This window comes from Papilio xuthus, unplaced genomic scaffold (assembly GCF_000836235.2).
Source record: "Papilio xuthus unplaced genomic scaffold, Pxut_1.1 DF826961.1, whole genome shotgun sequence".
Lineage (NCBI taxonomy): Eukaryota > Metazoa > Arthropoda > Insecta > Lepidoptera > Papilionidae > Papilio > Papilio xuthus.
The window spans coordinates 3,562,449-3,578,811 of NW_013531688.1; the positions used below are offsets into that span (position 1 = coordinate 3,562,449).

Genomic DNA, 16,363 nt, shown 5'->3' on the forward strand with positions numbered 1-16,363 from the left:
CAAGAAGTATTTTTTATTTATTTATTACAAACCATGGCACAACATAGAGAGTATAATATAAGAAAATAATAATTATAACGGTCGTTTTTTATTATATAATATAATGAGTTGATTTCTTGAGTATTCAAAGATTTTGATTTCAATGATATTCCATACTAGTTGTTGCCCCTGACTTTCTCAGCACAGAATTAAGATAAGAGACTAAGTTACACCCCACACATCAGCTACCTACCAGTAAAACCTCCATTGAAATAGGCCCAGCCGTTTCTAAGGCTGCCCAAAACAAAGATTTTTGAAACAGACAGATAAAAAATTTAAAAATTGTTTTTTCGTTATAAGTAACAAATATATCATGTTTACGTTTTATGGTTTTGTTTTCGATATTAAATACATCCAATTTTATTATTTGTAAAAATTACGATATAAAAATAATTCCACTTTAAAAAAAAATAAAAAATGTCTCGTCTTAATTCGATAGAATTAACGACTAATCTTTGATTGTATCCATTCTACATATGAGCTGACTCGTGTATACACTCCGGGCCAATTTGACGTGCCACACGGACTGGGACCATATGACACCACTCCGACCACGAACCAGTTCTGTGCGGATGGCATCGAGGCCATGAGAGGTCCACCGGAGTCCCCTCGGCACGAGTCCTGACCCTGTTTGCCTCCGGCACAAAGTTGCTTCTCATTTATAACTCTGCCCGCTTTCTTGTATATACTTGTACATGTGCTTGAATTAACTACTGGAACACGGACCTTTAATTTTATCTCGGACATTGATTCTGAAATGAAAACAATTTTTTTATAAGAAAGATAAAAGAACCAAATGACATGACACAATAAGAATAGGAATCGAATACCATCCCGTTTTTCAGAACCGTTTTAGAATACAGGATGTTAAAAAAGTCACTACTCTATTGTTAGTTGGGTTAGTTAACAAAATCGGAAAAGTTTCTTCACTAAATGCTGAATTTTTTTTAATGAGTGTCCAAGTGATAAATATTTTTTATTAACACATTTGTTCGACATCGCAGAAAAAACCATCCCTATAGTATTCCTGTTCAAATCGCTCCCACCATTTCGGAGATTACTCGAAACAATAGCCTACTTGTGGACGAACAGAAATCATGTTCGAAATATGATTTTTTTTATATACATCATACAGACATTCCAATTAGTTTAATTATATAGAAATACTTATTTGCTCGAATAATGTACCTAAAGACTCACTTGTTTCAGTTTTGCCCCATCCCGCCACTTCCATTTCGTAACCTTCAAACGAGTTGGTACGTTGGGCATTGGTTAACGGAAGGCAAATAGGTTTAACAAAATCTGAAAATAAAATCAGTATTATAATATAATTTTATTCATACAAACAAAACATTGGTACGAATGGACACTAAACATCTGAATTCTTATTTATATTCTGTACTATTGTAGTGTAATCCAGAAATTAACTTTAAAACAATATCGGTGATTATAACTAAGTTAAAAGATAACCTTCAAGTAACTCAATATTTTAGAGATACCCAAAGTAAAATTAATAATTTTAGTATAAATAAAAACAACTCTCGTTCCAGTATACTTTACCTGAGAACACGACGTCGCGCGCCAGTTTCAAAAGTGCTATGTCATTGTGTTGATGCATGTCATCAGGATTGTAGTTTTCATGAGCTATGCGTTCCACAACGTTGATGTCTTGAACGGACGGGCTGCAGTCATCGTCGACGCAATCTCTCGAACTGGTAATATTCCATTCGCCAAGCCGGACTTGAGTTCTAAAATTTTAAACAATCTTGTGGAGTTACGAAAATTAGGCCATACGTACAACGCTCATAGAAATAATATAAAACGATCGAATATAGGTACATACAAACTCGATAATTACAGTATTTCTTGTTTGTCGGGCTGTAAAGTTAAAAAGCTTTTGTCCTAGTCACCCATAACTTATTGAAGACTCCGACCAACGGAAATGTAAAGTGAGCTGATAATGATGAACTCTCTCGTTAATTATTTTTAAATATAGTTATAATAAAAATGGAAACTCACAATAACCATGTGGGCGGCAGTTCATTTCCTTTAATACAATGTGCGGCGGTCATCACGTATTTCGATGATATCAAAACTCCAGAGCAGTAAAAACCCCAGCCGTTTGCTGTAAAACACAGGAATCTTTTCAAACGAAAATGTAGTGCCAATAATACACCAACTATAAGAATTAAGTTCAAGAAGGGTACGATAATCTCATAAATCCCAATTACATCACACTTTTTGATGACAAAAACCATTTGCTACCAACTGTGCTTCAAAAAGATTACAGTAAATGAAAGGCTATTGCTGCCTGGGGGGCTGAACAAAAAGGGGTTAAACAGGTCTACCAATTACACAATCTCTCTTGACCCCTGTTAAAGGCATGGTAAAAACAGGGGCGAAGTAGAAATCTTGCGCAACATGCTGGTGGCATTAAAACCTCCACTGAACAAGTGGGCAAAAAACTTATGTTCCCACATTACCCACTCGTCAGTCGAACAAAAATCATGTTTTTATTTTCGTGAGACATTATTATAAATTAACATAAAAACGGCTTAACACGTATTTGTCCGGTGTCATGAAGCTTCCCCGATGGACTCAAAACTTGTCTGCGCCGACACCGGGGAAATACGTGTTTAGCAGTTTATTTTTTATTTTCTTCAAGTTTTCGTTAACTAACGTTTATCATATCGCAGTAAGGCCAGCCAGGGATGTTCGTCGAGCTCGGTGATAGATCCCCCAACGATCCTGTCATTTGTCATTATCCCGCACACGCTGGTGTCCGGTAACACTGACTGCGGCTTGAATAATGCGCCTGCGTCACTAAAAACTGGAGGGCAGCATATTTTGTACTGAAAAATAAAACGCACTGTATTCTTATGGATTCGTTCTATCACTAAATCGAAAAATTTGAAATATAAATGTTTGTGTAAAAGCTCAAACTTTGATAAAGTAATTTTGTGATTACGTTTACATATGACGTCAATAAATTATTTAGGCCGACAACCAAACAAACGAAAACTATAATTCTTAGTCTTATTTAGTTAAATGTAAGATACCTATTGTCTACCTCGTTTGGGCTACATCGCAATGGTTTCACAAAGTCCCTGACGTAGTCTGCCTGGTCCTTCACAAGACTCAGAATGGCAGGACAATCTTGTACTCTAACACAAGGAGCTCCGCCTTGACATGGCTCTGTAATTATAAAAATAAATCAAATTAATATATTGTTACTTCAAATAATTAAAATATGGAACAAGACAAGAGCACATAAGTAAATAATGATAAAATTATATGTACGATATAAAAAAATAATTTAATTTGACAAGTCTCTTAAAAATCAAGCTTTTTAAACAAGAGGAAAGAGTAAACATCTACAAGCCCATAAGTGGATTGTAAAAAAACAAGTATTTATAATTATCGTCAACCGAATACCTAAGAAGTCCGACGAGATTTAGCTACAATAACAGGCTAGATTTAAGCCGGTTTTTCAACAATTAACAACGTCTACGTTGGGAAGAAAATAAAATAAAAAAGAGCAATTAAAAACTGGAAGGCACATATCAAAATAATCAAATTATACGCAAAAGTGTGTTGTTGCAAGGATTATTGAATTACTAAAAATCTTTATATGTAATCGATAGAAGATATTTGTGACTTGAGTGAAGTTTCCATCAAATAATGGTATACTGAAATGACTCACTGTTCCCAATATAGGCGGCAGAAGTTACAACAATCACTTAAGCCGTCGTCTGAAGATCCAATTTATACCACAAAAGACCGGGGATGTAAAAAATCACGAGAATGGATATGGGAGTAAAACGTCACGTGTAATTATTTTCAATAATTATGTGAATTTAATGATAAAAAAAATATTTATAGGGGAGGATGGGTGGTCTAAATCATCACTTATTCCCAGTTAAGGTTGAAAAGTTACTACAAAAACCACATGATCAACTTATTACAAACTAGCTGTCGATTGCGACTCCGTTTCCGTGGATTAAAAAAAAAATAGTAGCCTATGTGTTCTTCCTCACAATCTTCTACTTGTATGCCAAATTTCATCAAGATTCGTTAAGAAAGTCTGGAGGTACATTCAAACACTCATCCATCCATCTATTTAAGCATTTGCATTTATAAAATTAGTAAGAAGTAAGATTGTCGACAGTGGAAACACACAATATAAGAGTAATGTTTCCACGGTCAGTGACGTGAGAAATCGGTACACATCACGTCATGTATCCCTTTCCTTAAAAATAGCTTATAGTTCTGTAGCCATTTTTATTGTGCTCTTTAAATCTTTTACGAGGTTATAACATCAAAATAACGTACAATGTAAATGTTATTATCTACCTAAAGTAACGCTATTTGCCAGCTCAGTATTTTCCGCAAGCGCACATCTTTACAATACAGATAATAGAGAACGGGTTTGCTTCTACCGTCATGTCATTGGTCGAGAACATTATTATGTTTGGTACAATCGCGCTATAAAAGGTTACTCTCTATTATTTTGGTCACCACGTACTAAAGTGTATAATACATCAAGTAAATATATAATAAAGAACGATGCCATTGTGACAATTTCAGGATTTGCAGAACAAATTGATAATTGCCACATTATAGACGATAATGGGGAAATATATATACAAGATACAAGAATAGAATCTTATAATCAATAATATTGGAAGGTTTTCATTTAATTTCATGTTTTAATTTATTCTTAAAATATATCGTAGACGTTATATCTACTTGCTTCTTACTAATATTATAAATGCGATATGTTTGGATTGATCTCGGTGAAATTTGACATAGATGTAGAACATAATCTGGAAGATCACATAGGCTACTAACTAAGATTTTATGAACGCCGCGCTAATTGATTCGCGGCAAAAACTAGTTTGTCATAAATACGTTATAAAAACAATGTACACGACTGTACATAAAAAAGTAATACATTAAGAAAAAATCATATTTGAAGTTGAATTGAATGATTAAAGGCTTATAGTTATTGCTACAAAAGTTGCTTATTTATATTATATTTTAAAGGAATTTTACTTGAAGTTATATAACATAATTTATTTAAATATATAAGTTTTTGTTATTAAGATATGATACTAAAAAAATACGATTTGAAATAGAAAAAAAAAACATACCTTGGGCTGCAACAAGCGAAGCCAGAATACTCAAAACAACTGCTTTGCATTTTATATCCATTACAAAACACAAACTTCAATATAAATTTATCATATATTCACTTTATGTTGTTAAAACGGCGACGTCTTGTAGAGTGATAGATAAACAAGCTCGTTGTTCAAAAGGTTATCATCAATATACCATATTATTCACAACAATTACGGAAAGAAGCAAGTTATCCTATGTATCCATATCTTGAATATAATAAATATTAAGTTAAAAACGTGTGTGACGACGCGTGGTCCCCACTTTTGTTCGTGCGGCCAACTAAAGTGAATCTACTAGCGAGTGTTTGCATAAAGCGAATATCAGGTTTCCGCGAATTCTAATCTCAATAAATATATGTTGCTCATATTTACGACTATACGCCGTTTCCAAGTTTCATCCGCTTTTAAAAAACTTTTACCTGTATTTTTCGTTTAACAAAGAAAAATAGAAAGTAATGTTCGTGCATTTCAGTGCTATATTCTTACTGTCGCATTTCTATGATACTGGAATAAGTGTTCATTTCAATCGACGTTTTTAAAATGATTAATAAACGAATTTGGAGGTCTTTTAACATTTTCATAGTAATAGCAAGTTAGGTCTTGAATAACCGTAGGTTTTCATTGTATTGTAATGTCGCTATTTCCAAAGGTAATCACAGTGATGACAATTTGGTTTTGTCCGAGTGAAACCCACACACTTGACAATAAGGAAAAACAACACAAACAAGTCGGTAGACTTACCTTACTCGCTAATAATAAGTTTATTTGAGAGTACATCACCAAATAAAGAAGCATTTGAATACTAACAAAGAAAAATATAACTTTCAAAATATGTTGATATTAAAACTTGCTGTTAACGCGTTCAAAAGCGAACATTCGTTACATCATTCAGCGCAGTTTTTTCCTCAAGTCTCGCAGGTGAGCGCTTGGTAATTACCGCAGTGTTCATTAGAAAATCCCAGAGGCTATATGGTGTTCTTAATAAAATATTGTCAAATCATCTTATAAATGTTATACTCCTTTAGAGATTTGTTGTTGTCACACTCAGTGCGCATGTATTGAGTATACATCTCATATTAGGTATGACATTACAGGTTTACTTTACATACCCATTGCACTGGTTCACTGGACACTGGACAAGGTAGTCAAGATTACCTAACACTGACCTAAGACTGTAAAACCTCTATGAGAACTCATTAATGTTTTTAAATATACCTAAAATTACTTTTTTTTATTTCGTAAAAAAAAATCAAGTAAACAAAGTTCCATTATTTCTACTCTATGCTATAGAGATAAGCGAAAGGACAAAGAAATGACACAAAATCAAAAATAAATACTTTTAAATTCAAAATCTTGTAGACATGCATTATTTATTATTTTTTGCCATGTGCCTTGCTATATCGTTGAACAACTTCAAGCCGAGCGTGAAGAATATGATACTTTTGAACAACTGCCAAGTAAATCTGTCGCTGGAGACTGTTTTGTACAGCATATGGAAACTTTTCCATGACGTTCCCATTGAACACGATATACGTTCCATGAACTGAAATTGATTAAAAACAAATTGAAGAGCTAGTACTTAATAGTTGAAGAATACGTATCGTATGGGTCCTGAGTTCATACGTATATTGTTGTAAATCCAATCCTAGCTACCGCTTTGAAGTTTAGTTAGAATATTTATATACAGTATTTGGATAGTATATAAGCTATTGGGTTTAAGAAGCTGGATTTAAACAATTTAATAGGCGCTTGTGACAATAATCTGAAGTGTTAGAACGCTCCTGGTACACTTTTATAGCTTCTAAAATCGATTTTCTTCCTAATATAATATAATCGATACAAGTTCATTAGAAATTTTATAACATAAACTTCTATTACTTTAGCATAAAATAATATTAACATTTAAACAGCAGCGATTTTCCGGTACTGGTGACCGTCCACGAGTAACTGGTGAACCGAGTGTTGCAGCTGGTTCTGGTTGTTGCGACGACAGCTGACAACTGCAAGAATCGCTTATACAGGATGCGAAGCTAGGCGTCGGCGTTCGAGGCACCCGTTCCTCCGTAGACCTTTGGAGTTCATCGTGCTCCTTGTACCTAGAAAACGCCCGTTTCAAGCTTCGCAAACCACAACTAGTCATGATTGTATTACATTTATTATCATTTTATTATAAAAATAATGATTTTGACAGTTATTTTTTAAATAACGTCTGACGTTACCATAGATGTTGCCTCAACTGATTTATAACTAAGTTTTATTAACGTTTATGGTCAAAATATTAGTAATAAAACGCCCTTAGTTGAGTCCCTTTCCAGTTCTCTATTCATTGTCAGTATGTATATTCGTGGATAAAATAAATTCTAATTAGCACCTAATTACAGTTGAAATAGTAACGATTCCCAACTAAACATAGATACGTATATGTTGCTGCTGTATTCATATACTAGTTGTTACCAGCGACTTCATCCGACCGGAATTAAAAAAATAATAATAAGTAACCTATATGTTTTTCTAGACTATGCTCTACTTCTATGTCAAATTTCATCGAGATCTATGCCGGCTTTATACTCTGAAGATACTTCAAACAAACATTCTCCATCTAAACCTTCACAGGTATAATATTAGTAGGATTACGCGCGTCGCCAGCCGATGATCAAGGGAGGGGAAGGGGGTAGCCGATGATAGAGGGAGGTCCTTATTCTTTTTTTATTCCGAAGAGAATGTTTTTCAACATATGGTTCAAATCTTAAGACACCATTCTCCTCTATTGACGACGCTCGTGATAATAGCTATACATATACTAATATAAGCCTAAAGATTAAGCAATTGCACAGAATTTACCTTTGTATGTGTAACTCACTTAAACATTGATTTAACACAAACATTCGTTGCCATTTACATTGAACATTATAACAGGAAAAAGCGTTTAAAAAAACATAGCCATCTTGTTTATTGAATCCATTAGCACGTGAGATAATGGGCCTCTTTGTTTGAGTAAAAAAAAACTCAAAATACACATGGTTACATGCCACTGGCATGTCAAACTTGATATTGTACTTTGTGGTAACAAGGTAATACATTTTGGTTCGTGTTGTCCTGTCTATTGCTTTCCTAAATCTGTTGTGCTGATCTCTATTCGAAATCATATCATACTATCATACTAATATTATAAATGCGAATGTTTAGATGGATGGATGGATGTTTGTTTGAAGGCTGCATGGATCGGCATAGATGTAGAACATAATCTGGAAGAACACATAGGCTACTTATTAAGTTTGTTTTAATTCCGCGCGGACGAAGTCGCGGGTGATAGCTAGTCGTATCATAAAGAAGACAAGTATTATTATACTTATTTTTCAATATACAAAATTCATGGAATGAACATTCCGGAGAATCCTTGGTTAATTGGAATGCAATGGGGTTTCCTCGTATAGATTTCATGGAGATTAAAATGTAATTTATTATTTAATTAGAGTAACTGGTCCATTCATTTTATAGTAGCCGGCTACTCATTTCGAAAAGTTTTCTGGTTATTCCATAAAAGTTTTCGGTTTACGTCATAGAATATATTTTATTCGTCTGGAGTCAAGACTGGTTAACATATACTTCTTCCTAGCGCACTCAGACACGTTAAGTGATCACAAAGGGAGGTTTAGTATAGAAATGTATATAAAACAACTTTTAAGTAAATGATTAAGTGACTTCTAAATTATTAACAAGTTGTAAGAAAAGACATCGATTAGTTTTAAGTTACGATTTAAAAAATAAACAGAAATTTCAATTGGTAACAGGTGCAAAATTGTAATTATTACTAATTATAAATCTTAGGATCTTTTCGTTACGGATTGACCTTCATGTGACCTTTTAATATGACATTGAATCGGGCTTCGGCCATCAACATATTTATTTCATTTTTATTAACATAAATGGCGTTCTTGTTGATTTACGAACTTACAAAATGTCTGAAAAATTAATTGTCAAAATTATATACATAAAAAAAACAAAACTTAGTGTTCACATATAATATTTAGGTATACAAAGTACAAAAATGTTATACAAAACTGGCTTTGTTTATTAACATTATTATCACATTAAAATCATTGTAAATGGACTAGTGATTAGAAAAGAAGTCTTGGTTTTTTTTTGTCTAAACGGATGCCTGGAGCAAATGACTGAATTTTAAATCAAGTATATATGAGTATACTATACATGTATGTATATATGTACAAGTATATTAGCTAGCGATCGTGACGTATTTTTTTTAAATTAATTTATTTTAACAATGGAATTTCCCGCGTAAATATTTGTTGAAAGGACAAAGAGGCCGGTAAAATACCGCGACCACACAGAAGACAGTTGTAAAGTGGAAGTAATTCGTTAGATATGTGTGCGTGCCGGACGCTTAATTTGAGTCCTCTTTCCCTTTCCAACTTTTTCTTAATGAAAGGGTGGGAAGAGGAGCGGATTTGACGGAGAAGGGAACCACAGGAAGACTTTTCTCTTTCGTTGCGTTCCTTACTCTGTGGACTAAAGATAAAGATCGGCAACGTATCTGCAATTGTAGATGCTTCAATTCACAGTCAATGGAGAGCTATCGCTGCGCTATTTCAGCGAATACAAGTGGCTGTTTGTTTGTTTGCCACCTTAAAAGATAGGTGTCTATAAACATTCTTGCGGACCTATATCTTTAAGGTTTTTTATAAGAGAGAGAAATCTACGTAACTGAAAGTATAACTGTCGTCAGCTTGGACACCTTGGTGTTCAAGATTAAATTAGGGGTGACTATGTCTTCATTTGTAAGCTTTTTCTTTATTTTTTTTGCTTAAATAACCAGGTTTAATAATTTTATACAATACTTTTTATCTCTTAATTATGTGACGTCACAAGTACCCTCGACTCGGGGGTAAAGTAAAGTAAAAAAATAATGCTCGATTATTAAATATGTATAATAAAACAATATTCCTATGTACATTTGGCATGATTTGAGTATTATTTGTTATAAGACGATTTTAGTTAGAGCTTAGTATGATTGTGTTATACTAAATTAAAAAATAAGCTGTGTTATACAATCTACAAGCTATAGAAAATATACATCAGTCACCACTAACATCCGTTAGACATTACAAAGTTTTAACTTAGAACTTAACTGCTCATGTTGTCTAGAATCCAATCCATGTAGTAAGCTACATTGGTGTAAACGCCGGGGAAGCCACCAACGCCGCAACGCTTGGATCCATACGATACTATTCCACGTTGCACGTACCTGATAAGTAAACTAAAATTATCCAAACTGCTGTGATTTATAAACCCAAACCCAAAGAACTGAGGAGGTAAAAAGACCGGATTCCCATCTCGCCGTTTATAAAATTGAAGTACATACACGCAGTTCATCTGGTGCTTTAATGGTAATCAGTAATCACTTAACATTGGGTAACCTAGTTCGGTGACTAAGTTATTAAAAAGATAAGACAAACTTTCTCCAAATGGAACTTGAAAATTAAGCATTATCAAGATACTGTCAAATGCCCCACTCATGTAACACAACATTTTTAAATAGATGATTGGTTTTAATAGAAAACACGGTGTTAAGTAATATCTGCGACTTATCAGTATATGTATATGTTTTTGCGGACCTACCGGGAAATTGTTTCTACGCTACCTGTCATGAAGAACTACAAATTATCTTATTTCTACATACCTCACGCCAGCCACAGTCCTGCCGGGGTACATAAGTGGACCGCCGGAATCACCACCGCAAGAATCTTTATCTTGAACTCCACCCGCGCACAACTGAGTAGTATGAATTTTAGGAGATCTGCGAACAATAAATGATTGTACTATATATTACTATTTCCAGGGGCTGGCGCGCATTTCGAACAAAGGTTGAGCCTGGCCATCCAACGGGGAAATGCCGCCAGCCTCTTGGGAACCCTACCGTGCGACCGCTGCGATTTGGGGTCGACTTTTTATATTATTTAGTTTTATTTTTAGTTTGGTTTAGTTTTAGTATATAGTTTATAGTATTATTTTGGTAGTTTAATTAATTTAGTCACTTAATAATTAATATAGAGTTAAGTTATCTTTACAATAAAATATGTAATTTCTTATTATATATTTAAACAATAGTATCTTCTAACCACAAGTACCTAAGTAATTAAATTGTAATAACAATATCTGACAGCAGCAATAACATGTTATACTAAATCGGTCATTTTGACCACGAATAATGATTAACAAACAATTGTTCGATATTAAACAATAACGGCAAAATAACAACTAATTTAACTATATCACATGACAAGTAATTGCTTTACCAAGTTCATTTTGCACAATTCGCAGCATAGAAGTTTAAAAAGTCATCTACTCTATGTCATAGATGTTAATTGACTTTATCAACAAACATCTCACATATGAAAAAGGGTGTCAAACTCTTTACACTATGAAACACGTAATTAAAACTAAAATATTTACCGGGTGCTTTTAATCGAAAGATATCTAAATTTTACGTATATTTTGTTCAAATTTGACAGAAAATGTTACCCATTGTATGCCGCTTGACATTCCGCTCTCGGAACAATGGGTAAATCGACGCTAAGTAGCACTGGAGATTGAAGCCCTTCCTCCGTAGCTCCCCAGCCAGCGACAACTCCTTTTAAGTCATCCAGTGACTCTCTCTGTAATTCTCGTGTTGTCGGTAAACATAATGGCTTCATGCTATCTGAAAATAATCAGTTCGCTGTCACTAATTTATCCAAGATGCGATAAACTTGGCTTAGATTGGCGCAACAATTTTTTTTAATAAGCTAGCGCTTGACCATAATGCCACCTGATGTTAAGTGATGATGTGGTCGAAAGATGGTACACGCTAGCTTAGTAAATGCCTAGTCACCCTACTCGTGAAGTACCCAAGTCGTACTTCTAAGTACTTAAAACTATTGTAGCTACTAGCCAAATTGTGTTACTTCAATGGAATTAACCAGCCTGTTGCTTTAGGCTACATAAATATAAGATATTAAATTGTAATAAAGATAGTAACATTAACAATGGTAGAGCCGGCAACAACATCTGTTGTCTCTGACGATTGTGCGTGCCGGAGACTTAATTATTATCTTCCCCCTTCTCACCATCTTCTTATGGTGATTTAGCGGAGAAAAGGGACGCACAGTAAAGAGAAATATCCTCTTTCGGTCCGTCCCCTCCTCTACCTATTAAAGGTAGGCAACGCATCTGCACATCCGGATGTCTATGGGCTCTGGCAAATTAAGGTGGCAAACGACTAAGGCACGTTATAATAGAAAAAAAGTGAAATATAAAAGTATTAAATCTTACCTAAAGTAAAGTCAGCCCGTTCAGATAGCCTCACCAGCGCTATATCGTCGACCAGAGACTGCGGAGTGTAGCCCGGATGGGCTATCACACTCTCGATGGTTACATTCTGAAATGTACATTACAAAAATCTTTTTATTGGTGTATCTTCAAAAATAAGATAATAAGTACTTAATAAACTACTGACCCTTGATCTTGGAGCACAATTCAGTTCGCCTTCAACTCTCTCGCAGTCAGGGTCTCTCCTGACGTCATATTCTCCGAGAACGACACCCGTCAGCGTCAGCCGGGGTCCCAGAAAGCTGACGCAGTGCGCGGCCGTCAACACGTACCACTCAGAGATGAGTGTACCGCCGCAACTCAACTTTGTTCCACGTGCTGGGGAAATGTGATTTTTTTTTAATATGAAAGCAATGAACCACTAAACTAAACTAAAAACCTAAACTGTCTTCAGCTCATCTGGTAATTATGGTCTATAAGTGATGGATTCGGGAAGATAGCATTACTCACTATCTCCTAGCTCCTATAGAGAGCTATGGTCTAAAAGAGCAAAGTATAAAAAGAGCGAACTTCCTGCAATTAGCTCTGCAGATATGAGTCGAAATTAATTTATAATATCTAGACTGAGCGATGTTTACCTGAATCATATGCAATCAACACCATCCAAGGCATTTCGTACAGTCGTGTCTTGTTCCCACCGAATATTCTATCATTTTCGATACTTCCGCACTGGGTTGGTAGAAGACCGAGATTCCGATGTCTACTTACGTCAGGCGGGCCACCATTATTACCGTTCTTGTTACCCGCGTTACTGGAACTATCATCTCTATCGTTCGTAATAGCGCTACAGCACACCTGTAAAGACAAGATTAATAGATCAGTCCTTGTAAAAAAATATGACGACCACTGTTGGGGATAGGCCTCCCCTAAAGATCACCACGATGTGCCGCCGGGAGCGAGTGCACAAAGAACTTACTTAAACGTTATTGATGTAGATATTATTATTGAGAGATCCAATGCAGTTTCTACAAGTCTATATCTCGTCTAGTTTTTTTCTTTTTTATTGATTTTGGTACACAGTGACACGCATTGCTATTTTTATGCTTTTTTTGTTGAAATAGTTACTAAAACTAATTTACACTATCGTAATTGGTGCTAAATGTTACGAGTATTCCCATATTGAATTTAAATGATTCACAGTGACGTTTTAGAGGACAACTGTTTAAGGAAATGTTGCGTTTGAAACATCAACCAAAGGATAATCAATATGTTTATGGATTTCTTTGATAATTGTGAAGGATATTAAAATTAATTATTTTACAAGACTATGGGTTTTTAAGTTCAAAATCCTCATTTAAAACATATTATTGTTTTTGTTTTGGTAAGGATGACGATACGTTTTGCTGGCTAAAATTTTTGTCTCAGAAACCCACGGTGACACAGGAGTAAGTTTTAATGTATGTGGGTTTGTTTATAGGTAAGTTTCATAGTCACCGCCTCGAGATTAAACTGTTATAAACATTTTGATGGTGGGTTCGTATTCTTTCCTCTGATCTCAAAGAGTCAGTTAGGTTTTTGGTTTAGAAATTTTATATACATACTAAGGGAAGATCTTGGTCAAAGCCGCAGGATAGAGATTGTAATTTTCTCCTTAATTGCGTTGATATAGAAGTGCCGCTTTTCTTTATCTCCTTCATCAGAGGAATACATTCTTTCAGTGGTAAACAAACACCCGGTTGATTGTCACCATGTATTACGCAGCTAGCGCCGGAATATTCTGAAACAGATGAGAAGTAAACTTAAAATTGAATCACTAATAAGTGTCCAGCAGTAACAATAAGCTTTCTTTTTAACCGACTTCAAAAAGGAGGAGGTTCTCACTTCAAAAAAACATACAGACGTTTTTTTTTTAATTTGTGTTCGTCGATAACTCTGCCCCTAGTAATTCGATTTTCATAATTATTTTTTTATTCGAAAGGTACGTGTCATTTGTATTTGAACACCACTAACATGACTTTAGTTCTAATATTACCTATACTTAGATACGTATCTTTGTTTGCGGCTTCCTACTTTATATTCCAACATAGTAAAAATCTTATAAGGATATAAAATAAATACAGATCAAATGATAAGTCTTTGTAAATTGCCGCTTGTGGCACAAGCGTAAGTGATAGTGTGCATCAGTAATTAACTAAACACATTTAATTCATTACAACCCAGTTATTTGAATATTAAATAAACAAATGAAAAAAAACATATGATTTGCCATTTTTCCCCGTCAATTAATAGTTCCAAACAATAAAGTAAAACAATTATTTATGTGTAATCAATGTGAATAAACTTTACAATATATCAATGTGGTCAAATGACATCTTTCATCTACCCACATTTTAAAGATCAACTGCGTACTTTCACAATGTCATTTTTGCTTTTATTTGTACATCATTCGGAATGTAACAACGATGATAATATGATGATGTTATTAAAAAATAATTAAATTCATTTTGAATAATAACCGACAATTGACATAGATATGAGTCTTTTGACCCTAATTACGTCTTCGGCTTAATTATAATACACTTTTATATCCGTAATTACTCGGTGAAATATATACAGTTTCCAACTTTAAGAAATAAAGTCATTTTAATCTTACCTTTTTAAAAAGTTTATTTTAAAATAAAACAATTTTAGTATTTTAAAAATCGATCTTCACTTTACTTATCAATACGTTTTATAAATAAAAAAATATATTGGAATCATAATAAATAGTTTGTGATTAAATTTTTATTAAGATTTATGTTTTTATTTAACATAATAGTATTGGCTAATAAATAAAGTTTGTACTCACGACAATGAACGGACGTCAACAGTAATGCACAAAAAGACATAAGGCATTGTAAACACTTCCTCATTTTATATTTTTCTTATCTCGCTCTGTCAAACTATAGCACTAGCGATTCGCTCAAGATCTGAAGCAAACTAACACGTATCAATACAACATATCTAACGGAAACATCGGAAAGTCATTAAAATAACATATTTATTTACAAAAACTCGATACAAGATCAAAATATTGAATACCTCAAAATAATCCAACCACAAACACTGTTAACTTTCTCCTTATTAAAGATCACGAAATTCGAATGTACATAAGTTATTTGATTTGGATACGGCATGCTTTAATTTTCTATCAAAAAAATTGATTAATAACATTTAAATTTTAAGTATAAACTTGATTTCGTGACTAAGATATAACAAGAGATACGAAATGACGTTACTCTTCGACGGTCATTCGTCGATACCGCGTTCATTACCATACTAGTTTAACAAGAAAAAGCAAACTGTCTACCTTATGATCATGTATGATGTTTTAAATAAGCAATTTTGAACTTTAACACGTTGTTTTTAAAACTTATTTTCTTATATAGTATGTAAAATGTGTAATTTTAAAATAAATACTCTTAAAACGGCCACGGAAATATTGTCGTCTTCCGTTAAACTTCCAAATAAGACGAACAATGCGTGTTGATAGTTATATACTCACAAATAACAATAAAAGGGCTATCCCCGTAGACTGGTTATTGGTAAGCCTAATGGTGACTTAGCGTAACTTTCCAGAAAATCGAAATTTATTATATTAAATTACACATAATATATCGCGAATTCAACGAGTAACTAAATCTATATTTGTTACAACTACAAGGTTGTTTGGTAATCAGGTAAACATATGCCATTTTCCTCAAGTCAATTCAATATTTTATCTTTCCTTAAAAAACGTTGATGTACGTGAGGTTATTTTTTATTTCTTTTTTAATATT

General features: G+C 33.8%; 2 protein-coding genes across 7 annotated transcripts; both read right to left on the minus strand.

The window, feature by feature from the left end:
• Positions 1–7: 7 nt before the first annotated feature.
• Positions 8–6,349, minus strand: BAEE (BzArgOEtase). Of its 3 annotated transcripts, none has more exons than XM_013315419.1 (7): positions 6,329–6,349; positions 3,110–3,234; positions 2,720–2,891; positions 2,059–2,164; positions 1,600–1,787; positions 1,228–1,341; positions 8–791 (listed from the first exon to the last, which is right to left on the minus strand). In XM_013315419.1, the coding sequence occupies exons 1-7, from the start codon at positions 6,330–6,332 to the stop codon at positions 481–483; spliced, it is 1,020 nt and encodes a 339-aa protein (XP_013170873.1). In that variant the 5' UTR covers positions 6,333–6,349; the 3' UTR covers positions 8–480.
• Positions 6,350–6,542: 193 nt separating this feature from the next.
• On the minus strand, positions 6,543–15,913 carry LOC106120171 (serine protease easter). Of its 4 annotated transcripts, none has more exons than XM_013315415.1 (11): positions 15,895–15,913; positions 15,394–15,514; positions 14,147–14,322; positions 13,184–13,400; positions 12,733–12,923; positions 12,549–12,654; positions 11,760–11,937; positions 10,918–11,034; positions 10,367–10,482; positions 7,120–7,315; positions 6,543–6,762 (listed from the first exon to the last, which is right to left on the minus strand). In XM_013315415.1, exons 2-10 carry the CDS (start codon positions 15,455–15,457, stop codon positions 7,233–7,235), a joined length of 1,248 nt encoding a protein of 415 aa, XP_013170869.1. In that variant the 5' UTR covers positions 15,458–15,514; positions 15,895–15,913; the 3' UTR covers positions 6,543–6,762; positions 7,120–7,232. The 4 variants fall into 4 exon arrangements, with proteins under 4 accessions (XP_013170869.1, XP_013170867.1, XP_013170868.1 ...); XM_013315413.1 differs by lacking the exon at positions 15,895–15,913 and adding an exon at positions 15,627–15,862; XM_013315414.1 differs by lacking the exon at positions 15,895–15,913 and adding an exon at positions 15,627–15,862 and having other exon boundaries at positions 15,394–15,524.
• Between the last annotated feature and the right edge of the window lie 450 nt (positions 15,914–16,363).

What these genes read in the sequence shown, in the direction of transcription:
- BAEE (XM_013315417.1), bottom strand. Translation starts at nt 5,253, where the DNA reads ATGGATATAAAATGCAAAGCAGTTGTTTTGAGTATTCTGGCTTCGCTT. An exon ending in TTCGCTTGTTGCAGCCCAAG is followed by an intron (nt 3,235 to 5,192) that starts GTATGTTTTTTT and finishes TTATAATTACAG; the next exon opens with AGCCATGTCAAGGCGGAGCT. An exon ending in TGCGATGTAGCCCAAACGAG is followed by an intron (nt 2,892 to 3,109) that starts GTAGACAATAGG and finishes TTTATTTTTCAG; the next exon opens with TACAAAATATGCTGCCCTCC.
- LOC106120171 (XM_013315415.1), bottom strand. Translation starts at nt 15,457, where the DNA reads ATGAGGAAGTGTTTACAATGCCTTATGTCTTTTTGTGCATTACTGTTG. An exon ending in ACGGGCTGACTTTACTTTAG is followed by an intron (nt 11,938 to 12,548) that starts GTAAGATTTAAT and finishes GATTATTTTCAG; the next exon opens with ATAGCATGAAGCCATTATGT. An exon ending in AGGACTGTGGCTGGCGTGAG is followed by an intron (nt 10,483 to 10,917) that starts GTATGTAGAAAT and finishes TTTACTTATCAG; the next exon opens with GTACGTGCAACGTGGAATAG.